Source organism: Vanacampus margaritifer, chromosome 12 (assembly GCF_051991255.1).
Source record: "Vanacampus margaritifer isolate UIUO_Vmar chromosome 12, RoL_Vmar_1.0, whole genome shotgun sequence".
Taxonomy (NCBI): domain Eukaryota; kingdom Metazoa; phylum Chordata; class Actinopteri; order Syngnathiformes; family Syngnathidae; genus Vanacampus; species Vanacampus margaritifer.
In genome coordinates this window covers 16,422,408-16,449,105 of record NC_135443.1, presented here as the reverse complement: position 1 = coordinate 16,449,105, position 26,698 = coordinate 16,422,408, and the positions used below count along the sequence as shown (strand labels likewise).

Sequence of the window (26,698 nt, the reverse complement as noted above, 5' to 3'; positions counted from 1 at the left end):
CGCAGAGCGCAACCGAGCACGCACAGGCGGACGTTCGATCGGACGACGGAGAGTGCCCTGAGTCCAATGCATATTCATCGGAGGAAGTGTGTACAGTGTGCTAATTGCTTTTTATTCCCCGGAAAAAAAGGAACGTCAAGAAAGTGTAACGTTTGCACGCAAAACGGACCAATGCGAAAGTGAAAGTAAACTGTTGTGCGAGTCCTGGCGTCTCCTTGCACGCAGGAGAGCGTTACAAAAGGAAAAACTGTATTTGAAACATCCACATAATTGTAAGTAGTACCACAGTTGCACACATTTGTAAATAGTTTGCGAAATTGTTTTGTCAAATTGTTACACTGTTGAATGGAAATAAACGTATTTTGCAATCAAAAAACACTTTTTCATTGTTGGTGAAAGCGTTTTACAGAAGTAAAGCACTATTTAGGTGTTTATGGCATCATTCATGGACAAAAAGAAGTGTACAATTCACTAGAGTGCATGAAATAACATCGTTTCACAAAAAGCTCTTTTTCTCCATTTTTTGTTTCAAAACAGAGAATTTCGGTGAAAGTAACCATTTTCTATTGTTAATTACTGAAGAACGGAATAAGGTAGAAACATGCTTTTTTTTTTTTTGATGAAAGCTGAGAGTCCAATCTTTCATTTGGTAGTATGTGTGTTTCCATAGTCCAAACACAACATTTTCTGTGGACCTTGAAAGATCACTCAAAATGCTTAAATCGGCTGGCAGTGGGGACAACCCGTTTCTGAAAACGTCTGGCAGTGAAAGAGTTAAAAAGCCAGTGAGCTTGGGAATTTGGCCCATTAACTCTTTGTCATGGCGCTCTTTTTCCTTTTGAACCTTTTTTTGAGCGCCGCTCTAAAACTTTTTTTAGGCGGAGTGGGCGTGGTTAGTAAATTGGCGGCAAAGTGACTGACAGAAAGTTGAACAAGTGGCACAATAGTATATGAAACTGTTAAGACCTCTGATAGGCCCTCTCTTGGGACACACCCTATTTCGACCACAGCGATGCACAGAATCATCTGCGGCCGCAGGTTGGTCATCGCTTGCATGATTGACAGAAAAATCAACAAATTGTCTTTTTTTTTTATGATTCTGATAGCTCCCTGACGACTGCAGCACAGGTAAGTACGCGCATTAAAGCGGTCTTGTCTACAAATGCTGTCTACATGTCCTGGTCATTACTTTGGCATTTTAGTGCATGTTTGTCGAAAGCTTAAATTTGGAGTAGAAACCGTGTGTTGGGCGCCATCTTCAGGTAACCCACTGGGATAAACTCAATTTGGCTATTTGTCCTCTCATTACACGAGACGATACATACTACGTCACTCCATCCGTATGACGTAGTTGCCCCCGCCACCCACCGGCTCATTCTCGTACGCGCCTCCTTAAACGGCTTCTTAGTGAGTTGCTGCTGTCAATCACAGCCAGACCACACCCATCTCATTCGCAATTTAACGGTCCACCAGGCAACAGCCCCTTTGAGCGCCCATTTTAAATCTTAGTGAGGGGTGAAGCAAGAGTTATCCTTTAAAGATGCCCAGGGACGTATGGTTTATTAATAAAGTATTGTTGAAAAAAGAAACATAATTTTTTTGTAAAGGCCAGTTTTTGTTGGGGTCTCACTAGATTGTGCATGTGTAATATTTAACTGATGGTGCAAAATTCTTGGACAAATCACCAGTAACAATCTTCCATTACTATGTATGGTAATCAGGTGGATTCATTCAGTTTTAACTGCATGTGTGTTTCACTCTTTCTTTGCATTTTCAAAGAATTGTCCAAAACGTTTTTGGGCAAATGCGACAACATTAAATTTTGCAATGTACTGTTTTTAAGTTAGATATACTGTACTGGCCATCACATCTGTAAATCTTCACCTTAATATAGAGGATAATAGTTTGCTTTGTAATGTTGCTCTTATTAACTGGAATACATCTGCATTGGTCTGATCTAAATTCAATTTGAATGGCAAGGCGCTTATAATTAAATTATATCATGGTTGGCTCGTAGCCATTTCTTTTAACCTCAAGCTCCCTCATGCTCACTTAACATTCTACTACTGTAAAAAAAAACAATAAACATTAATGCTTTTTACGAAAAAAATATTTTCTGTAAGCCGAATCATTAACTCTCATGAGTCAGTTTGACACCTCATTAGTTATCATACGGAGAAACATCCTTTAGTACTTTAATCAGCCAGCTTCCACACAAACATCAGCAAGTGAATTAGACTCTACACATTACGGAGGGTTTGAGACTTTCATTTTCTGCATGTCTCTTCAGGGGACTGAATATTCAATAATATAAATAACAAATACAGTTTAACCACACAGTTGTAAAATGTATATCATAATTTTCTAAAAATAGCATGTTGTCTACATTTAGGAAAAATAAAAATAATGAATGAATGGATGGACATACAATTACTAGTTTGGTGTGTTAGTATGCTTTCATTACACTTTTTTTTTTTTTATTGGAATAAAATACTATTTGACTGGTTTGGATATAAAAAGGCTTGGCTCTTAATAAAACAACAACAAAAAACATATATACTCACTAGCAAATGCAAAACATTCTGTCAAACTCACAATCTTTGATTTATGTTTTTTGTTTGTTTTGTAGCCGAGAGCTACATTTCATCATTCTGAGTGCAGAGGTCACAAAAGTTGTCAAAGTGTAAAGATCAATACAGGATCGCAAAAGAAAACGAACTCCTGAGAATGTGTGGTGGCGATGGGGTGGGGATATGGTGGAATTAAAAAAATAAAAGTGAAAAATAGTATTTATTGGAAGAAGAAATAATTCCAAAACATTCAGTAGGGTGAAGCTAGGATTTAGAATTTTTAAATTATTTCTTTAAAGGCACATGGTCACTGGTCACTGGTCTCTGGACTGGAGAAATGCGTGCTAAAAGCTGAATGCTCATATCTAAATGCATGTTAGAATGCTTGTGAAAATGAAAATAAAATAAAATAAAATAAAGAACGATATTGTAAAAAAAAACTTAACGATGTGATATCACATGGACTAGAATGGATGTTAACTAACTAGACAATGATTATTATCAGAAATTGAAACTGGACTAAAATCTGCTCCAACAGGGATATGAACCCTGGTCTACTGCGAACTAGGCATGGCTGGCATGGAGACATTTTTGTTTGATATAAGATGTTAAATTGTGTAAAAAAAAATAAGTATGTGGAATGATAAAAAATATATGCCTGGTTGGCGTGAATTTTTTGGAGCATGTTGAAATTGGAACAGATGTATTATGTGTGAGGTCAAACGTGTCAAAAAAGTGAGGAGAATATGTGAAATAAGCACTCAGCATTCACACAATTACATAAAACGTTTTTTTTTTTTGGGTGTTAAACATAAAATTCTATAGAAGCGTTACTTGTAAAATCATGATTGATTTGTTTGTTATAAAACATCTTGCTTTATGATCAAGGGATGAATGTGAGAGGAAAGTGAAAGTAACCCTTTATGGAAGGCTTGTACATACTCTGTACAAAAGATTGAACTGATGACACATTTCTATTGTCATGTTCATCCAGCATAGCAAATTCACTGAAGCCTCACTGCAGCATCATCATCATCCAACAATGTGCTGACTGAGGGAACGGCAACAATGTGCTGATTGCACTGTCCTATCACTCAAGGGAACAGGCTCCTTAATGACGAGTGAAGACGAGAAAACAGAGGGCGACAAACGACAACAGCCCAAACTGTGATTTATTTAAGCGTGATCACCCATTGATCATGTCACTGTAATGACTCCTGACCTCAGGATGGAATGCGGCTCCCACGTATAGTTAAACAATACATGCTGGGGGCCTTAAAAGCAAAAACATCCTCATTAATGATCCGACAAGTGAAATTCAGGCAGCTGCCTGGGCTGTCTCAGAGTGAGATTAACATTTTTATATTGTATGTCAGTATTGCACGAAGGGGAAATAATGTATACAACAGCACAAAACGCATAATTACGTGATTAGGTTGGGAGCCTATACTAAGGCAATTACTGAATGCATGCCTCTGAACGATGTACATGTAAAGCAACAGTAAGCTTTTTTTTTTTTTTGCTTCTAGGTTCTCTCGCTCGAGTTGTTCAGTATAATCTACTTCAAAGCTATTGTGCTGGGTTGAAATCAACAGCAGTCAAATGCCTTTAGTGACAGGCTGTTAGTTTGCCGTGGACTCATTAACAACTCCAGAAGTAGCTACCCTATGAGCATTACCGTATATTCATGTTCTATTCTGGTAGGTTTAAATGATGAGATGTTATAGAAGCCAATTCATGGATATGCGAAATACATCATAAAAGGCCATGTCTCAAAATAAATACCTCATTAATGTTATGTGACGTAAATCACTGCACACACAGTAATGTTCTCACGGGTGTGAATCCAACATGAGTTTGTCACTACACACCACTTAAGTGCACTAATCGTTTGAGGTCATCACAGCAATTCTATTCACTATTACATCTTGGTGATTTTACTGTTAAATGTCAAATTATGAATTATTATTGGTTTAAGGATTCAATCTAATTAATTCTAGTTAAGATTATTATTATTATTAAAATTTGTAAAATATTTACATTAATCTGGAAGTGACTTCATTAAAAAAAACAAAAAAGACTATTTCATTCTGTGTCTCTTTTCCGCATTATTTTTATTTTTTGCTTTTTCCACTGATTCTGTGCAAATGTCAAGTTGTATTAAATCTAATGCAGCATATTTAAATGTAATATTAGGTCATTGATTTTGGACATGACCTGTCAAATCTGCCCTTGCACATATTATCTCTCGATTTAAATACTTTTAAGTAAGTCTAGCGCCCCTTAGCCTAATGGTGAAACATCATATTGCACTTGAAGTTTTATTGCAGATACAATACAGTGTTCCCTCGCTATAAAGCGGTTCACTTTTCGCGGCCTCGCTGTTTCACTTTTCTTTTTCTTTTCTTTTTTACAGTAATGTACCTATTTCATAAAATTGGTGAAGTTTAAACATTGAGAATGTTTAAACATTGAGAATGTTTAAACAAGAGAGAAATGTGAACAAATGTAAATGTCTCGATGAGAAAAGTGTATAAGCTGTGTGGTGAGGGGTTTTAGAGACTTAAAAAAATATATAATAAATGTAAAACATAAAGCTAACTTTGCGGTATTTTTGGGAACCTAACACCAGCGAAAAACGAGGCAACACTGTATAGGCCACACATACAAAAATATTGTAAAATAATTTCACAATGCTGTCACAAAGTTCTTTGTCTTTCTTTTTAATTGCAGTATAAGAACGTTGGGATAGATCTACAGTATATCCATTGCCAGACTAATCTAATGCCTAACCAATGCATCAAGCTAATTCATTTCATTAATCTACAGCTGGGTCCTCAAAGGGTCTCCAATGGAGTTGATCAAAGAGGCACTGTGTGTGGCGATTGCAGTGTTTTTCCCATATTTATTGACACATTATCTTGGCGCAAGTGTTATATGGTATTTACTGTTTTTATGTTATATTGTTTTTAATTCTTTGCTTTTGTTAGATGACTTTTTACTCCATGTACAGCACTTTGTATGTAGCAATGTTTGTTTTAAAGTGTTCTATAAATCAGTGTTTCTCAACCACTGTGTTGCGGCACACTAGTGTGTGATTGTCTGGTGTGCCGTGGGAAATTGTCCAATTCCATCTAATTGGTAACAACAAATTAATTATTATCCGCAAATAGTGTGTCACTGTGGAGTAAAGCCTGGTTTATAATTCTGCGTTGGCTCTTGCGTTAATGACCGGTGTACATCACATTAACGAGAAGCGCGCCGTAGCTGCGCACACGTCTCTAATTCTTGTAGAGGGCGGGTCGTAACATCGCTCGTGATTGTTCCGTTTGATTGCGTACTTTCTCTCTCTCCCTTTCGGATAGTTTCCATGAAGGCAACTGTGTAAGCACAGGTGGCGCAAGAACACTTCCCGCCCGGGACTCGGAGACTATGTTTGTATGAGATTGTGTGAATGTGTGTGTTGAGAAAAAAAAAGAAGTGTTTGCTAAGCACGGGGCTGTTGTGTTTTGGCGAGTTATGGTATAATTGCTATGGTGATGAGCCAACTCTCCCCTCGGCTTTGTTCCTTGTTCCGGAAACAAAAATTGGCTATAAAATGCAGAGGAATCTCCACTTAGGAGGCGACACAGTTGAGGTCTGTTGGTAGCACCGAATGAATTAAGGTGAGAAACGAGGTGCAGTTAAATATTATTTGTATGTCAAATTGTGAATGATGCATGTTAAGCCTAGCGTTGGGCAGAAATAAATCAATGGTTAATCATGTCTATAAATGTGTAGAAGTGGAAGCGAATGATTTTGAGTAGTAGTTATAGCAATGATGTTGGCCATGATAGAATTAAACACTTTGGGCCAGAGGTGGCAGTCGCGAGTAAAAAACTGCACAAAGGTCCTTTAGTATGAAAATCTCTTTTGTTTTGTGCAAAGGAGTCACTGTAACACAATTTAGCAGTAATAAATTAAATAACAATGCATATATTTGTAGGGGCTGGGGTCAAGTTGTATTTTACAGTTATTTTTTTACAAGTTACTTCATGTTAAAAATTACTCAGCTCTTATATAAAAAAAAATGCGCTGAGCTGTCACCATTGTCTTACAAACAAAATTATGCCATGTAGTGAAAGAAAAATGACCAACACAAATCTATGTTTCTCAATCTTGTTCCGTTACAGTACAGTACCTATTTTTTAATTTTGTATGAATTGTTATGAAATTACTGTATCAATAACTAAAAAATGCAATCATATTTCTATTAGGTTAACATTTATTCACAGTTTTACGTTAACAAGAGTATGAAAAATTTGAAAAAAAATATTGTACACTTTATTATAAATGTAGATATAACATGAGATATAAAATGTGCAATAAATTTGCGATTAATCGTGAGTTAATTAGTGAAGTTCTGAGATTAACTACGATTAAAAAAATCGACTGACACCTCTATTGTTTTTTACATTTTCTATAGGTGGTGTGCTTCAAGATTTTTTTAGATGAAAAAAGTGTGCCGTGGCTCAAAAACGGTTGAGAAACACTACTATAAATCATACACTTGAATGGGCCTGGCAATGTACGCATCGCTTGCAAATATATATTTTTTTTACCAGAAATGTCACTATTCTATTCATTGGTGCCTATGAAATTGTGAATATGGTTAAGTATTGTTGTAAGACAATATATGTGTACTGTAGATATTGTATTTTTAAGACTTTATGAAACATGAAACCAGGAAATGGGCGTGTGCAGTGAAGTTCTTTGTCGCATGACTTAAAGAATTGCCTACATTATCTATTTCTATCACTTTCCTATTTTATTGTGTTTTTATGTGTTGGAATTGATGCCAAAACACTGCCTCATCCCAAATTTTTGTATACTTTTACAAATGTTTGATCCTAAGCTTTTAATAATCTTTTACAGAGTGTTTGAAAAGAAAGTGCAGAAAACCAAGCAAAGTCCAAAATAAAGATGCACATTCTGATTCACTGGCCGGCAACACTAATAAAATCCAATATGGAATGTAATGCAGGTGGAAACGAACTGTCATTATTGTGTAATCACATCCATGCAAGCTAACAGATATAGACTACACTGATTTATTAGTACGCACCTTCAACTGTTGGACCTAAATTGATTCTGGCATTCAATATGCAAAAAGAAAAAAAAACATTGATTTTCTGGTGCCAGTAGCAAATACTATAGTTATGTGGCACAAACAAATTTCAACCCCCCAAAAAAGGGTTAGCATTACTATCAAAGCAGAATAACATTCAAATCCATTTTAAACAGGCTAATGTAAAAAAGTTACATCAAACTTTCAGTTTGTGCTGCGGCGGAAAGTTATAAAGTGAATACTTTGTGTGTGAATTCCAGTTGCTTTGAGCCAAGTCAGACCGCATCCTCCGGCCGCTAGCTCTCTTGGGGAGTCCTGTTTCCTCACATGAGCTTAGAGCGTCAGAAAAAGTAATGACTTGTACTATGGTGTGCACAAGCCTAATAATAAAAGCTGCTTCAGTGGGAATTGGGCCATGCGTGTCAGGTTCCGCTCTCTAGAGTCGCAATACCTCAGAGACTTCTCCCCCTCTCTCAATTGAGGAAGGATAAATTGATGATACAGTACAGAAGACAAATGAAATTAATCTTCCCAGTAGCTGACAGGAATTGGCTTTAGTGCAAAAACACACACACACACAAGCACACGGATGGCCGCTAAAATAGCTTGATATCTGTCTGGCTGGAAAATAAGACGAATGGATTGAAGAAACAAATATAGTGTTTTGAGACTAAGAAAGCTGATGAAATAAAATAAAGGCAGCGATGTGACAGTGAAAAGGTGTCATGAATGTTTACCTTGTTAGCTTCACTAAAAAGCAACCACTGCATCTGGCCTGGGCAGGCGGGCCAATTAAAAGAGCATGTTGGGAAGCAGTTTTTACACTAAACCACATCTGTGTCAGCTCTCTGGTCCGCACCAGCCCTGATAAGCTTTTTAGACTCTTCTTCTATTGATCTTGGTGTCACCAGAGGGAAAAAGACGTACCTGTGTATCCCGGGCAACAGACACATTCAAAGCCCGCTGGCTTGTTGATACAGGTGCCCTCCTCTAGGCAAGGTGAAGCTTGACACTCGTTCCCACTCAGGTCACAGAGCGTTCCGAAAAATCCAGGAGGGCAACTGCAATGAGACCTGTGGAACAGAAAAAATAAAATCACACAATCATTTAAGTGAGAGAATGGATGAGGGGCATGCCGTCAGAACTTCATTGCAAATTAACATATTTGGACGATAATCTGAAATAGAATATTATCAGATATTAAGATTTATTTGGTTCGAAGTGTTTGTTTTACACAAACAAAAAACAATATTTTTTTTCGAGGATATGTCTTTATAGCAAGATATACACGATAAATAAATATATTAAACCCATTATAATAATAAAAAAGGTGTGTATTGATATCATCATTTGAAAATAGAAAGCTTTGATCAATTAATTATGCTGCAGATTAAGATGGCCATGCAAATCTAGATAAGTTTTATGCATCACAAGTAGTATTTACCTCAGATACTGTATGTTCTCTATATATGATTGAGACCACTTTTTTTCCAGACCGAAATCAGTACGAGATACCAAGTACTGATACCACAATTATTTTTGATACATAAAATTTTCCCCAAAAAACAATGACAGATAGTTTTATAGACCTATATACCTATACAGTTTGTCATAATTTTTTTCTTAAAATTGCATGAAATTAATGGCAATTTTCTATTCTTCTAATTTCTAGTTCCTGATTACAATACGGCCACAAGAGGGGGCCGATATTGGTATCGGCCGCCGTTGCGAGTATCGATACCTTGAAATAATACCCGGTATCAGCCCTATAACGATACCTGGTATACGGTACTCGCTAGGGTTGAGTATTGCCAACAACCTCACGATACAATGTATATCACGATACAGGGGTCGTGATACAATACATATCCCGATATTTTACATTTCAAACATTTTTATGAAAACAGTCATGTGTATATCCAAATGATATTTTGATTATAATGGATAGCAAAAAAAATAAATTCTAATCTTAGCAGCGTTTACCGCCAGCACCGTGCCTGGTCGAAATGTGTGTGCACTGCACAGCAAGAAGCAGCTTTCAGAAAGGCGCCGTGAAACTTTTTGAATGACTTTCCAATCCTCCGTATCGATACGTGTATTGTAAAGAGGACTGCAATGACATATTCTCGTATTGTTTCTTTGAGCACACCCCTAGTACTCGCCAATCCCTAGTGCTATCATTCATTCTTCACAAATTGGTTAATTTTCTTTAGTTGGTAACGTGCATACTGCCTCCTACAGGATTGGAATGGACGGTGTGAATGAAGAGTATTGATTGGAGCCAATTTTGGCAACGCCACATAAAGTACAATGTTGTTTTGTGGAAAACACAACTTCACCTTTATATTTTTATGCAAGATCGTGAGTGATCGGCGGTAACAATGAATACACAGAGACTGATTTATTGTGCTAGAATAATTGTGCCTTTTATTCCCCGCAAACAGCAATCAACACCTGTGCTGTGCTAGAATAATTGTACCTTTTATTCCCCGCAAACAGCAATAAATACAACTCACTTTGCTAGAATAATGGTGCCTTTTATTCCCAGCAAACAGCAATCAATACACTACAACGTTAAGCAGCATAATATGATCATCATCAGCGCTTACCTTGACACCAGACCGGAGAGCCCACGGTCCGGGTAGAACAAGCTGCAAAACGGCTGGACAATCGTACGTATTCCACAGCTGACTCTGTCCGGACCACGTGCCGCTCCGTCTTTTATTCGTTAACAAAAAGTTGTGAGCGTGAGAAACCGGGCTGTCCAAGCCCTCTCCCAGACACTCTCAAAAACATGTTTTGCGAAGCAGGGAAGGCTGTAGTATAAACAAGGAAGAGTTCCCAGGCTGATTCCGCCTTTTATTTACAAATTGTTGGGCACCTGGATTCATACAACAGTTCAGGACAACAACATATCCTTATATAAGAGGTTACATGAGGACATATCAAACCATGGTTATTTTCCCTTCAAATGTGTACTAACCTTCTAATTTATCACATCATTTTTTGGGTGAGATTTATTAAGTGTTCTAATCAGTGAGTCAAAATTTTACATGACCCTAAGTTTATCCATCCATCCATCCATCCATCATCTGAACCGCTTGAGCAATACTAATTGTCTTAAAGAGAGGATAATCAAAGCTCCCTTCTGAGGTGGAAATACTGTACTGCAGCCTCGTACATAATGGATTAATACTGTATGTATGTAATTTTGAAATAAAATGCTATAACGATAAGACAAATTGAACTGTAAATATTCCTATTAAGTTTTAGTAAGCCATAAATCAAAGAAAATCAATTACTACTTATACTGCAACAATTACTGAATAAGAAATGGCATAAAATTGACGGAACTATTTGAATAGTTGAAGAAACTTTGAATTTACGGCCAATTTTTCATGCTGAGCCTGAGCGACATCTCTCTCGAACAGAAACAATATAGCAGCAATTAAGTCTTCCCTGGTGCAACTCACTTTGAATTATGCTTGATGACTTATTACTGAAGGGAATAGCCTAATGAGTCTGATAATGCAGTTTACTCCATTCAAATCCCTCTCCCCAGCTGTCATTGGCTCTAATATCTTCTGACCTCACATCTCTGAGGCAATGGCTTCCCTATTTATAGGTTGCCTGAAATGAAAATAATATTATAAGTGAGGTGTCATTTGTTATCATCAAATCGAGGACATTAAATCCAATTTAGGTGAAATGCAAGACTCTTTTTGTCATGTGGCACAAAAGCACTGTGCCTTCTAATTATGGACACAGTAAAAGGCTCGACTGGCCAGGGACGGTCGTCTGATAATAATTAGCACTCTCTTGCTTTGCCGCCTGCCTGCCAACGCTGAATTTGAGCTTCTTATAAATGAAAAAAAAAACGCATCAGTTGATAACGATTCAATATTTTCTTGCGCACGCAGTGTGATAAGCGTGAATGTGTGCAGATGTGGAAAGACACTGCAGAGGCAGATACAGAACATCAGCTCAGTGCACAAGAGCTTCTTCAACTTGTCGGGTCAGGGAGATGAAGATAATGGTGAGTGCGTTGTGTTGTGTTGTTCTTGTAGTGGCCAGTGAGGTTAAAACACACCGGACTGTGCAATAAGAAGGCCAGCTTTATATCGAGCAAGGCTGGGTCACACGGGAGACAAATCATGGCGGGAGACAAACTGGAGACAAACCATTTAGGACTCAAATTGGCCCTGGGACTTTTCTACCCATCTGTCCGACTAAGCCCACAAGCCCCGGGGCTCCCATTAAGCACACCAGAGAGAAGCAGCCCCAGTGCCGGACTGGAGAATGAATTGAGATACATGATGTTTTACAGCTGAATCCAGTCTCTGTCTTCTGAAGAGCAGCTTAGAGGATAATATCCCGTAAGCATACTGCATATTATACACTATGCCAAGGATTACCAGTTTAAAGGGAACACGCCTACACATTTGAAAATAAAAACATCATTATCAATTCTACCTTGCTTTTTATTCTTACTTGTTCACGAGGTCTTGACAAGTGCCGCCGTTGAGGCAAGGCTGTGAAGAACACTCATTGATGTCTTGCTCACAGTGAAGGCCGGAAAATCCCATTTTACAAACACAGCTGGAAAAAAAAAAGTGATCAAAAACATGGATGATGGTGGACAAACACATATATGATGGCCCATTGTGATGGATATGTTTTATTTGAACAATGTTGGTTAACTTTTTTAATATGACAAAAGTGCAGTGTAGAAGGTCAATAATACTTTTGTCTGTTTTCTGACTATTCTAATAAACTGTGTGTAGCAATGCTATCACACCAAATTACACCTCCTCTGTAAAACAGAGGGCCCAAAAAATACAATTAAAATAGATGGGTGTCCAAAATATGTCCCGGGGGCCATTTGCGGCCCACCGTCCAATTTTCAGCTGCCCGCGGCATATACAGCAAACAATTACACATGGCCCACAATGGTTTTGGGTGTGAACGTTACAATTACAAATACCACTAATAAAATATTATTATCTAGATTTTCTTAGCTATGCAAACTAAATCTATAACTGACATAGTGACAACATTTCTTTATAATTCAGTTTCAGTAGCAAAACACTTTGTCAAAGTCAGATTTGTGAATATATTGCATTATTGATTAATTGCCATCATTTGTTGAGCGGAACATGCACTTTACTACTGTATATTATACGATATTACATTACATATATCATCTATAGTAAACAATGTGACACATTTTCGTAAGTTTGCCTGTACTCGTGTATAATACTCACCCTTATTATTTTTTTTGCCCAAAATAAAATGTTATTATGTCATCCATATTGAAATTTACTCACGGCAGGGTGAGGGACATATCAATTCTAGTAACATACAGGGCTGCAGGCTACACCAAAAAGCAAAAGCTATTTACCTTTACCAACATGTAGTGTAGTCTCTCAAAATAATTAAAATACATAATTGCTTGATGGATTGGTTTTAGTGTGTTTAGTAAAGTTAAAGAATATCATAGTGGCCCTTTCACCAAGTGGCCCATAGAGGAAACATTTTGGACACCCCTAATTAGATGTTTGTCAGTCTATGGAGAATTGGAATCCTAAATTAGTACTTAAAAATGTGTTCTGATTGATGTTTTGTCAATTAAGCCAATTAGATCTGAAGAAGCTTTGATGCACTTTAAACACAATAATGTGTTCTCAAGAGATATTCAGTAAACTGCATTTGGAGGAACTGATACTTGACACCTGTAACCGTTGACCTGGTCCACACAGTCGCCGTGGTCTCGGCAAGGATTAGAGCTGCACTCATTGGTGTCAGTTTCACACCGGCTTCCTTCAAATCCTTGAAAGACAGAGGAGATGGTCATGGATCGGTGAGCCTGCCACATTGCTGAAAACGTCAGGGTCGATGATAACCAAGGCCCTGGCGAACGCCATTTTAATGGAACTAGTAGCCCCTGTAGCATTTCTCATCTTCCAGCGCTCAGCACTCACTGTTTCCCCTCAGAGAGCATGTAAGTCTAATAATACTTCAGCGCCATGGACAGATTGGTCTGAGGGTTAGTGGTTTGGGGTTTGGGAGGTGTGCGTCTGTGTGTGCCATTCTATGCATATGTCTGTGTGAATGAAGAAGGCGGGTAAGGACGAGGGGTTCTTGTTAAGTTCAGCAAGAGGGAGAGGCTAAAGCCCATGAGCTCTTTTGCCCTTTTTCATTAGGGGGTTGAGGGCAGGTTGGCTAAGCAGATCAACAGGGATGTTTGGTAGGACTTTTGAAGCTGCTTCAGAGCCTCTAATGTTCTGCCTCTGGTGGAAGTCCCGATTCACTTTTTAAATAGCTTTCTGCTTATTTATTTATTTATTTAAATGAACAACAACAACAAAATAGCCCATAGAACATTTTTTTTTAATAGTGTGTAAAATTGGTGCCATCTATTGATTTTGAAGCACACACACTGCGGTTCCTCAGAGAGACCACACTTAGCAATGCTACCACCAATTACTGCCAATTTATTGTTTGGAGTGAGTGAGCAAACCAGCGAGCAACCCAGCGAGCAGGAGCTAGCGTGAGCGGTGAGCAAGAGTGGCTAGAAAGAACTCGCTGGAATAGCGGACAACAGCGGCTAGCAAGAACTAGCTGAAACGGCTAACAAGAGTGGCTAGCGGCAAAAGCAAAAGCTAGCGAAAGCAAAGCAGAGAGAGCCCCATTCAGAGGACGACCACCTGCAGGCCCCAGCTGTGGAAGATAAGCGGTGGTCGACACATTTGGTCTGACACTATCTGCAACTAACACAAGAGGCTAATAGCGTTCGCAAAGTTCTTCGCCTACCTGATGGCAGTGAAACGTGGCCTAAGTAATATAATTAGCGATTACTGCGATTATAAAAACAAATGTACGTAGATGTGATAAAGTGTGTTTTTTTCTTGCATATTATTGAAATTAACTCCCCAAATAGTATAAATACGTTCTATTTTAAATGGTTTAAGTATCCCAAAAAGACGTATTTATATGTTGTTGTTTTATGTCTACAGGAGGCTTTGATGCAGCCTCTCAATTGCAAAGAACGGTTGAAGAAATGGTAGTTATTACACAAACAGCTAGCAGGTGGCAACAGAGTAGAAGAGATCAACCAGGGCCATGTTGAGAAAAGCTAATGATAATGATGAAACTTAGCTATATTCTAATGCTAACTGCTGCAAAACAGAAACAGACAGAAATGTACTTTTTTCCTGATGAAAGAAGAGATTATGTTCTAAGAGGTATGTTCCATGTTTCTATAGCAATTAAACACAATATTCTGTGGGCCTTACAAAATCTGTCAAAATTTGGTAAAACAGGCGGGAGTGATTGCTTTAGTGAAAATGACTGGGAGTGAATGAGTTAATAGTGCGTTTTGAAAATGAAGTAGATGGTGCTAAAAAATATATATTTCAAGTTTGCTTAGGCAACGGCAGATGTTGAGCACATTTTGATAACTAGCTCGTTTTGTTCCGCAAAAAGGCGACATTTAAGATAAGATAACAGCTATGGGTTGTTGAATTATATATTATTACATAATTCAGCAAAGTGGATGGGTAGTAAGTTCTGTTTTTACCTACAACTGATGCCCATAAAGAATTCTATTAACTTTTGTGATGAAACAGTAGTATTTTGGTAAGCATACACATTTTTTGATAATACACTACATTGTAAATATATGATAAACACTTGGAAAATACAACAATGTGCCTGATGATTTTCTTTAGGGATTCCGATGACTATGTGGATGCCTGCATAGCTTTATCCAGAGCCTGCTTTTATCTAGTGAATTTGTGGTTTAGAAAGGGAACAAATAAGCCATTTTTTTCCTTCACCCTATATAGATAATACATGACAATTAACTAATCTACTCCCAGCCATTTTCACTAAAGCAACCCCCTTTGCTCCTGGCTGTTTTACTGGATTTTGACTGATTATGCAAGGCCCACAAAATATTGAGTTCTATTGCTATAAAAATATGGAACCTCACAAAAGAAAGTTTAGTCTCTTCTTTTATCAGGAAAAAAGTACATTTCTATCTGTTTATGTTATTCAGCAATTAGCATTAGAATATAACTAAGTTTCATCATTATTCACAAATCTGTTTAAAACGGTGGGGAAAAGAGCTTTTTGCGACATGGCCCTGGTTGATCTCTTATACTCTGCTGCCACCTGCTGGTCGTTTTTGTAATAACTACCATTGTTTCAAGTGTTCTCTTCAGTTCAGAGGCTGCATCAAAGCCTTCTGTATGCTCTACCATTAAAAAAACATAAAAAATGTAAAAATACGTTTTTAGGACCATTGTAATATTTACGATAGAATAACACACAGGGACAACATAACACATAGATAATACGTTTTTGGGAGCAAATGAGTTAACATAACTACTTTTTAAAAGTGCCAAAATATATCGAAATCATAAGAAAACCACAAATTGCATCTTTGAATTAAATGGAGCGCCACTTTTCTTCAATGTTATGCCGTGATTGACCACTCTTTCGTTTTGCGAGAGTGGCTGCAGTCGACTGATTGCCACCATAAATTTGAGGTTGTTTCCTGAGTAATCAATTTTTCTGTGCGCAACCGAGCCAAAAATATAATGGCTTTCAAACGATATACTTCCTTATATAGCAAAGTGATATAGTAGGTGAACATATTGAAATACACTGCTAGGGTGATGCTATGTGGTGACAAGCCACAGTTTTGTATATCTTGGGATGTAAGAATGTGAAAGCACAGAGAGCACAGAGCATCCAGTGAATTATGGGACAGCACAGGTTTCCCAACTTGGCCTGTCAGTCACGGCAATGGTGGAACACCTCGGGGGGCTATTTGGAATGTCACCACAATGTAATGCATCTTGTGCCACTAAGCACTGACTGGAGGCTTCTCTTTGACAGAGCACTGAGAGATAGCGCAGGCACAAGCTCGTGAAGTCATTCCATCATATGGTTGCAGCTCCACTATGAGATGGCTGCCACTGCCATTGAATGTCTCAGAGGAAAAAAGAAATTGAGGGTAATCCCCGGTGGACAGTGAGCTAACTTTGATGGGCGTTTCAATTGAAATATGACTGATGTCTTCATTTTGTGACTGTGAATTTAGTTTGGACTGCTACATTTGTCCTTACAGTCTCCTTATCAGACTGGCTGTCAGTTTAGTGTAAAAGGTGGCAAAAAAGAAACAAAAGCAAAAAAAAAAAAAGCAAAAAAAAAAAACAAAAGCAAAAAAAAAAAAACAGGGTCAGTTGAAAAGGTTTTTGTTATTTGTTGTCATACATTTCAAATCTGTGACAAAAAAAATATCAGTTGGCTGTTTGGTTTGATGACATATCAATTACTTTTTTTTCTGCATCAGGTTGAAACGGTAATTCATATTTAAATAAATTTAATAATTTGGCAAATGTAATATTTGTTCAAATTTTTAATTTGTAATACTGCACAATCAGCCAAAAGTCCTTTGACTAGTTTTATGAAATGCGGAAGTTGGTTGCACACAACCCCTATTACCTACCAACAAAATTTTAGCTAGTGAGTGGTTGAGTGGCTAGTAACTCTAGGAAACCGCTAGCCACAGCGGCTGGTGAGCAAAAAAGTTAAAAGGGAAGTCAACCCAATATGGTATTCTGGTTAATATTGTGTTAGTGGAATATGAGTTAAGCAGCAAAATCCAGCTGTTTTTATCCATCTCAGGTGCCAGCCATTTTGCCACTTGCTTCGTTTAGCACTTGATTCAAATATTCATCACTGAATATATTTAATGAATAAATCTAGTTTTCCACATTTACAAATTAAGCCAAGAACCTTGTCATCACAACAGCAGTGTGCAGTTTTTTTTTGTTCTCGGGCTTGAACAATGCTCACCGGGCTCCCTGATGTTTTTCTTCCCCCTCCGCCTTCTGGTGACTCAAATACCCTTTAACAACTGGCTCACCAAGCTTTCATTGTTGCCTCTTTACTTGGTGAAGCCAATTTCATGCTTTTAACCGGACACAATTGCATGTGATTCCTTTGTCTGGAAGAAATAAAAGAAGGAAAGAAATGTGTTTGGGGAATAGCTGTGCGGTTTCAAAGTTTTGTAATAAAGGCTTTTATCGCATAAGTATGTCTATTAACCTACAATTGTGAACATCAAGAGTAATTATAAATTGAAAGAATAATTTTTAATTATTTTTTTTAAGCTGATTTTTATGTTTTTCTTACATGTTAGATATGTAAAGACAGTCATTATGAATTGTCAAGCAATATTTTTTTAACTAAATAATCAAAATATTTTCCATAATTAACTCTTTCACTGCCATGGACGTTAAGGAAGAATGGGTTATTGTTTTTTTTTTATATATTTGACTACAACTCTTGACATCATTTTGTGGTTCTGTGACAATTAAATTATTTAACTATTATAAGAGTATTATGATAATAAGTGTTTATTTAATTGATTTCTACAATGATTCAGAGGGTTTGACTCATGCTGTTGTCATATTTATGAAATCCACCACATACGTCTGTGGTGCACCCAATCTCTCTGCCTGCACCTCGATCAAAGACGAAAGACACCAAAATCGCTTTTCACTACCTGCACCACCATTTAGACCAATTTTTGCAAGTCTAAACTCGAATATATACTTTATTACCAAATTTCCAGGCACCTGTCTACAAAAATAGGGCCCCACATCTTCATTGTCATTGGTTAAACCTGAGGTATCTTAAATGCTACTTTAAACATTGCGTGAACAGTTAATAAATGTGTTGAGGGTGACAAATAATCGTAAGAATAGGAAGAAAGAAAATCTGCCTCACCGTCAAGAGGTTCTGGGTTTGGGCCTCCGTTGGGACCCTGCTGTGTGGAGTTCTACTAGTGCTTGAGGGATTTTGTTCTCAAATTTTTTCCCCCATATCCAAAAGCATTCATGCTAGGTTAATCGAGTAAATTATCCATAGGTGTGTCTTGTGTAAATGCAAGTGACTGGTTGTTTATATGTTCCACAATTGGTGACCAGTCCAGCGTGTACCGTCTATCTCAGCCAAAGTGATCCGGGATAGGCTCCAGTTCCCTAATTAGGACAAGCACTATAAGAAAATGGATGGATGGATGATAAGTTGATCCTGTTCTTACAGTACGGACAATTCCAAATGGACCATGTGCTGCCTGTGATGTCTTACTCAGGTGTCCCTTATAAAATTAAAGGCGTATCTCGGAGTGAAAATTAGTAACAGAGTTATGCTGATCCTTTGACAGCAAATCGTGAGACGCTTGAGAAGTTTCTTATCAGTTAATATGAGTGATTACCAAAGAATTTCACTTCACTTTTTCTGATGAAAGATGAGAGTTCAATCTTTCATTTTTCATTTGGTAGTATGTGTGTTTCCATAGTCCAAACACAACATTTTCTGTGGACCTTGAAAGATCAGTCAAAATGCTTAAATCGGCTGGCACTGGCGACATCCCGTTTCTGAAAACGTCTGGCAGTGAAAGAGTTAATCACGATTAATCACATTTTTCAATTACTATTTGCTATGAAGATTGTAACCGATGTTTACTTGCGTAAAACCTTGGAATTAATGTGAAGTCACCACATACAAAGTGTATGTCGATTCAAAGACTGTAGCTTTATGATTATTTTCCTGCAAGATACAGTACAATTGTTGATCAAAATATTTTTACAGGCATTTTTCTTATATTCTCATAACATCTCGCTAAACTTGTCCAGCATAGCTGTTTTTCTCCAAATGAATAGAGTTTGTAAAAGTTGCCTAAGGCTGCCGCCCTGAGCTCTCACCAACACAGGCTGCATGAGATGTTTGCATGAACGTTTGGTGACTTTGGCACACACTGGTCGCCCTGAGCCTTGTGATTGGTTCAACACACTGAGCTGTACATAGCCCGAAAGCTCTTTCAAAAGCAGTCACAAGTCACGACAGCTAATTTAAGCATGAAAGGGGGAAAAAAATACATATAAAGAAGAGAGATTGCTGGGGACAAAAGTATCCTGCTATGCAGTGAAACCACAGTGAAACAAGCTTAGAGTTGCTGCTCTATTAGAGACCTGCTGTGAAGGGCTCAGAGGTTAAACTCCAACATGATACATTCCACTAACGATGGTGAATTTTTATGAGGAGAATGACTGATTCCAGAAATTCTCTTTTTCCATGCAGCTGTTGTCTAGACATGAAACGGAGGTCTCGTAGCTAAAAATGGAGTAAGAACAAAACACCCTTTGCCCTCAGTGATGGAGCGTTATTAGCATTCTGAAGCCTTAGCTCATGGATGGGCCGCACTCTCTTTGTGTTCGCTCTACAATGTGCACCAAAATAATAGACTTCACAAATAATAGACTAAATAGATTAGAATACATAGGTTAAATAATGTGGAGTTAACAAAAAAACTGAAACATTAACAAACCTGCTATAAAATGTATTTAAACTACCTATATAATAATTTAAAAAAAAAAAGGTCGAAACTAAATAAAAAACTAACTATAATGAATAATACAAAACTTTCATAACTCAGTTATGTGTGACTTGCGTTGGCACAGCTTCACTATCGCTCATTTACCAACTGTTTGTTAGGACAGTCTCAGTGTTGTGGATGGTGAAAGCTAGTGTATCATGCCATGCAAACAAAAGGGATTGTTCTCCATCTGGCCAGAAATACCTCGAGGAATATTCACGGACTTGAAGGGATATTTTTTTCTCTATTCTGCATGTGAAGGTGCCACACAATGTACTTGAATGAAACTTAAATAATTTAACTTGTCTAGTTGGTCGTTGGGATTCTTTACTTTAATTTGGAGCGCTTTTCTAGACACTCAAATACGCTCTACAATGGAATGGATACATTATTCATGCACTCACACATTCACACTGTGGTGGCGGTAAACTACTTAAGTAGCCACAGCTGCCCTGGGGAAGGCTGACGGAAGTGTGGCTGCCAGTGTGCACCTACGGCCCCGCCGACCACCACCCAACATTCACACCTTCCATACACCAGTGTGAGTGGAGGTAATGTGTGTGAAGTGCCTTGCCCAAGGACACAACGACACGTGACGTGGGGATCGAACAGCCGACTTTCTGGTTACTGAACGACCGTCTCTACACCCTGAGCCACGGCTGTGTGTATTTTAAATGCTTTTTTTTGTGCACATTTGAAGTACACACGGTCGTGTACTTCAAATGTGCACAAAACTAACCAAGGACAGAAATGCCTTAATGGGTTTAAGTGTGAATGTGTACTAATCTGTGCTGTCAGAAGCTATTCCTGTTGTTTCATTTGTTGCTTTCGTCGCCCACTAACCCTCACCCTGACCTCTGCCCTTGCGCCAGCCTTTTCAGTTTGTTCTCCTCTCGGGTCTACCACCTCCCTGCAGACGTTCCCTCATTAAGAGCAAAGGAGAACATCTGTGCTGGATGGGAACTGTGACTTGTGCCTTCTGGCCAATGGCTTAGAGGTGATTCAGTGACAAAGAGAGCAACATGGACTTTTGGGGCACTTTCAGAGCGGTGTACGTGTATAAGTGAAACTGTTAGCTTACACAGACAAGCACAAGCAAAGAAGGAAGGTCTGCTGCGTCTGTATCAGCATCTTTCATGAGTATGTGTTTAATTTAAAGATTTTATATTGATGAATATGGATAGTAAAAACTGCTATATTGTAGTGTAGAGGTTTGGGGTTAACTGAGCCCAGCAGAGCTGTGCCCGTGATGTGCAGTGAAACAGCAGCATAAGAAAAGTGTTTCCCAACTTTTCTTTAGTCATTGCACCCGTTTCACATTAGAAAACTCTCAGGGAAGAAACCCAGACAAAAATATGTCACAAAAAGGTATGAATACTGGAGTAATGATCTCATCTTACTTGTCTTTCTTTATCTATGTACTGACTTAACGTGAAATGTGGACATGCTTAATTAAACATGAGCTGATTATGACTTATTCTGTTATATGAATAGGAACAGGGGACACATGTTTTTGTAGCTTCTGTCACCTAATGGAAGAGCATTTAATTCTTCTGCCTGTCACTATAAATGATACTATGAGCTATTTATAAATAATAAATGACCTTTTTTTTTTTTTTTTTTTTTATCATTCAAAAGATACGATTTAAGCTTAGCGCAATGTAACAAGGAAATGACTTACTGAGGTTTTGAAGACCAAGAACCAATGAGCAGGGGATGTTTATGCTGGTTATGTATTACACTGAATTTGCTGACATAGTTTTGCAGGTTTCCAAACTTTGTACAATTGTAGAGAGTCCCTCATCTCTTATATAGCACTGCTATATATCATTGCAGGCATCTGCACTGGACATGTAGTACACCTGCATAAGCTCATGTGGACCAGTACAAGAGCCATATTGAAATATTATTGCTTAAATTTAAATTTGTTTAGAACGGCATATTGAGGCGTTTCTATTATTTATTTATTTATACCTTTTTCTGTAGCTAAATATAGTAACTCAAATGTTTTTGTAAAATGCCTCTCAGTATGATGGAATGAATGAATTAATGGTTGATTTAGGTTGTTTACATGGTACAGAAGCCAACCTCATTAATTATTCTAATTGCTCCCCCACATCCCCTATAGTTTATAATTGGGTCTATATTTGCTTTATAAACATTTCTCCAAACTTCAGCACAGTGTGACGTGAGGCAACACAAGAGAAGAGTACCAAATATGAAGACCTTTCTTATTGTCCTTTATAAAGAACAGCCACTGATTTAATTTTCATTTGATGTATTTTATCTGTGGCTTCCAATAAAGTTCATGATCAATAATCACTCCTAAAAACTTTGTTAAAATAACACGTTCAATTTCAATGCCATGTAAATTTAGTTTTATGTCACAATTCAGCTGCATACCACCAAACACCATAAATTTAGTTTTATTAACGCAATCAATTCTCTTTCTACAGTTTGTATTAGTTGTTTCATGTTATCCCTTGTGCAAAATAAATTTGTATCATCAGTGAACATTACAGATTAAGACAATTGAGTGCAAATATCATTTATGTAAATTATAAATAACTTGTGCCCCAATACTGAAACCCTTTGGAATACCACAGGTATTCTCAGGTGTGATTCAGTATTTTATATTTATATTTATATTTATATTTATATTTATATTTATATTTATATTTATATTTATATTTATATTTATATTTATATTTATATTTATATTCATATTTATATTTTTATTTATTATTATATTTATATTTATATTTATATTTATATTGAAACCTACTATTTCACCGTTTAAGTGCAACACCTATTATGCCATATATTGTTCACATTTGTAAACTACAACTGTAAAAATAAACATATTGCAGTATTACTATCCGACATCTTTACCTGCAAGGCCTCTTTTAAAATATTCAATCCTTGTATTGGATCCTGTCAGACTGCACCAGTGCACCTAATGTTGTGGCCAGTGAATGTATGCAGATGTTCTTCCACAACAGTGGAGGTGGCTGCGGTCAAAAGTTAATGAAATACACAGTATTTCTCTCCTGCAATGGAACCACAAAATTCAGTTCATGTCCTACAGACTCACCTACTGAATATAAATCACATGCATTCTATTTGTCTGGGCTATCCCAGTTGTAAGCTTGTTTTTAGCCTTGGAGATTATAATTATTTGCAAAATTTTAAAATGCAGTTTATATACTTAAGTATTGTGAATCCGGTCTTTTTGAAACTTCTTTTATCTAGCTTAGTTTACGGAAGACAAAAAAAGCCAAAACAACCCAACAAGTAGTAGCTACGTAGGATGAATGTATGCTGAATAATAATGCGAGGGGTGAGTCATCAAGCTTTCGTGAAGGGAAAACGAGCGAGCCCACGCAAAGCTCTTGGTCTAATGTATGCAGCAAGCACCTAATTTCTTATTCCTCTCCAAGGAAACCTTCAGAAAGCAACCCAGCCGTTCTATTTATATCTGGAAACATCGCTTCCTGTCCTCACTGATAGTGCCATTAGGCACAGAACAGTGATACTGGTACTTTAGAGCAGTCAAACGCTCAGCAATTCCTGAAGTATCAACTTAAACCTCTCAAGAGGTCACCTCATCAACATACATGGTTATTATAGACAATTTTATCTAAGAAACACATTTTTATATTGTTTTCCAGATTGACTTACAACAACAGTTCAACCAATATCGGTCTCTATCTCATTAGCATTAATTGCTTGCTGCCTGACAGGTGGTGCTTAAACTGACTTGTTTCACACAGACTACAAATTCATCGCAAGTTTGCTGATCTACAAGAAAAATAAATATGAGTAGTCACCAAACAGCCCACAGCACAAGTGGGTTTGGAAAAAAAAAAGTAAAATATGGTAAAATATACAAATGAATGCAAATCGTGACCATATGGTGGAATCAGGTGAGGTGAAATTGTGGCAGAAGCTTCAGTTTTGTTCTACAGCTGTTTTGAAAAACTTTTCAGTGGGGGAAAGTCACTTTGTGAGTCGAAATAAATTTATGCATAAAATTCAGAAGATTGCTTGACAAAATATACAGCTGTCTAAACTGTCAGTGAATTATTTTTGCATGTTCCACTCTTCAATTTGCACAAGAGACAGTAACGACTTTCTTTAGGGATTCCCAAGGCACTCCTTCAGGTTCAAATTTCCCGCCCTCTGTCTGCGGATGTGATGTCATGTGCACATTGTGTACGTGAAGAAGGGAGTGTGGAGTTTCATTTTTCGGCCACATGTGGCAGTAGCGATTCACAATTCAATATTCTGCATTCATCTGTTTATCCTCAGCATATTTAATTTAGGTATCAATGGTAGGCGAACATTGGGTCATTCATAAATTATCTGGAAACTTCTGGAGTCAGATGGCTGCACTGAGAGAAAAGGGGATGACTAATTTTGGCTTACTTTTCAGCTATTTATTTGAAAAAGTTTAAAATATCACACAAATTTTGTTCCACTTCACTATCGTGTCCCACTTGGTATTGATTCTTTACCAAAAAGTTAAATTTTATATATTTATGTTTGAAGCCTGAAATGTTGCAAAAGGTAAAAAGGTAAAAAAATCAAGGGGGCTAGCACTTTCGCAATGCACTGTATTTAGCCGTCTATTTAGAAATCTTCAACGTTATTTGAGAAATTTCATTCATGCATGTTTGAAACCCTGAATTTGCATTAGATCATGTGGTTGTAATGCAGTGTTTAGTGGGTTAATTTCCTTTTCTTTTTTTACCAAAATGCGCCAAATTTGTTTTTTCAAGTGTCTTATAGATTTCATTGTTGTTGATGGGAGCCAAAAATAAATAAATTATGAGTTTCTGCATCATAAATTACGTCTCAATTGGAAGCCTGTCTGTACTTAAAATTAGCCTGGCTGCTGAAATGGAATAAGCTATTAGTGTAGTTACACTAGATTAGCCTCCCCCCAAAAAACCTTCAATGTGCGGATGAGGCCATGTGCACACTTACCAGCTGGGCATGTGCAGAAGGCCGTTCCATCGAAGCGTGTCAGGCAGGTGGAGTTGTGCAGGCAGGGATTGTGGAAGGGATCGCATGGGTCATAAGGCTGGTTGCACAATGGACCGCTGAGAAAAGGGGGGCAGATGCAAAAGAAATCCCCAGGTACGTGTGACTCCTGACACCGAGCTCCATTTAGACAAGGCCCAGATTCGCACTCATTCACTTCCTCAGCGCAGTCCACACCTGTCCAGCCTGGTGAGCATATACACCTTGGAGACACCAAAAATGGAAGGAAAAAAATGCTTCTGCAAATCTTACTGAGTAAAGATACTGCATACTGAATATGTACTGAATAAATAAATACCATTAACGGTCTAGATGGTATTCCCAAAACTACAGCTGAAATGGTCAGACTGAATGGCTCAAAATTGCAAATCATATGTATGTATTCCAACCTGGACTTACAAGTTTAATTCGTTCTGTAAACAATTATTTGGAATGTTATTATTTCATTCAATCCCCCCCAAACACACCACACTTTTCGTTACGTTACTAGAGAAAGTGCAAATAAAAAGTGAGACCCTTGGATGGCGAGACGGCAAACTGGAATACTCAAAAAATGAAATAAAAAATAATCTTCACATAAAGTAAGCTCTTTACAACATCCAAGGTTCACTTTGTTTGTTTACATGCTTCAGTAAAGGTACTGCTGTTTTGTTTAGCCATGTAGTTGGCAATGTATATCAATCCAGCTGGGCTCAAGAGGTAGGCTAACTCTTTAATGCCCGTGTGTGAACAACATCTGTGAACTCACCCAGTGCTTTTGTGATTGTGATGTATGAGAGTATCAGTCATACTAAAGTAATAACAGTCACCACCTGTTTTCTTTTTTGAGAGGAAAAAAAGAGGCCTCAATTTGGGGTGAGGACTTTTTTCAAGTGGAGGACGTGCCCTGCATGGCATCTATTAGAGTGGAGGTCAATATTTCAGGTGTTTCATCTCCAATATGTTCAGACATATCATCCTAAACAGCTGCTGGTTGGACTCTCTAGGTGTACAAAAGGTTCTGACAACTCACTAAGGGATTGAACCTGCAACCTCTCTAGCACTTGAGCCAGGCTGTTCTAATCACTGGAGTAGCTTTAACATACACATACAGTATAATAGCTAAGAAGTTTCAATCCAGCAAAGTGAGAGTGTGGGCTTGGGATCTAAAGCAGTGAAGCAGCAGGTGAGTATTCCACTTGGTGGCAGTGAGTACTAAAACACATTTCCTTCCATTCCTTTTCTTTTCTTTTTTTTTTGCTGAAGCAGTTAGACATCTCCAATGAGTCACACAACCCCTGGAAAAAATTCACGCTGTGAGGCAGTCAGTCATTGACTCATTTGTTTTAACTGCCATGTTCAATTCATTATGTAATTTACCAATAAAATGACATTATTGACACACTGCAAAAAGTACTGTAGAAAATGTAAGAAAGAAATATTGTAAAATAAGAAAATTATTAGTTCAAATAAGCAAAATTATCTGCCAACAGAACAAGAAAATTTTACATAGATTTACCTGTAAGATTTTGAAAAATAAGA

The 26,698-nt window shown here is 37.6% G+C and overlaps 1 protein-coding gene across 3 annotated transcripts in view; it reads right to left on the bottom strand.

Annotated features, from left to right (window-relative positions):
• eys (eyes shut homolog) overlaps positions 1 to 26,698 on the bottom strand; it is a 206,369-nt gene that overhangs the window by 98,558 nt on the left and 81,113 nt on the right. For all 3 annotated transcript variants that reach the window (XM_077582976.1, XM_077582977.1, XM_077582978.1), the window contains 4 exons: positions 25,121 to 25,380; positions 13,410 to 13,506; positions 12,169 to 12,276; positions 8,605 to 8,750 (listed from right to left, as the gene is read on the bottom strand). In XM_077582976.1, the coding sequence (XP_077439102.1) occupies positions 8,605 to 8,750; positions 12,169 to 12,276; positions 13,410 to 13,506; positions 25,121 to 25,380 (611 nt within the window). The remainder of the gene's footprint in view (positions 1 to 8,604; positions 8,751 to 12,168; positions 12,277 to 13,409; positions 13,507 to 25,120; positions 25,381 to 26,698) is intronic.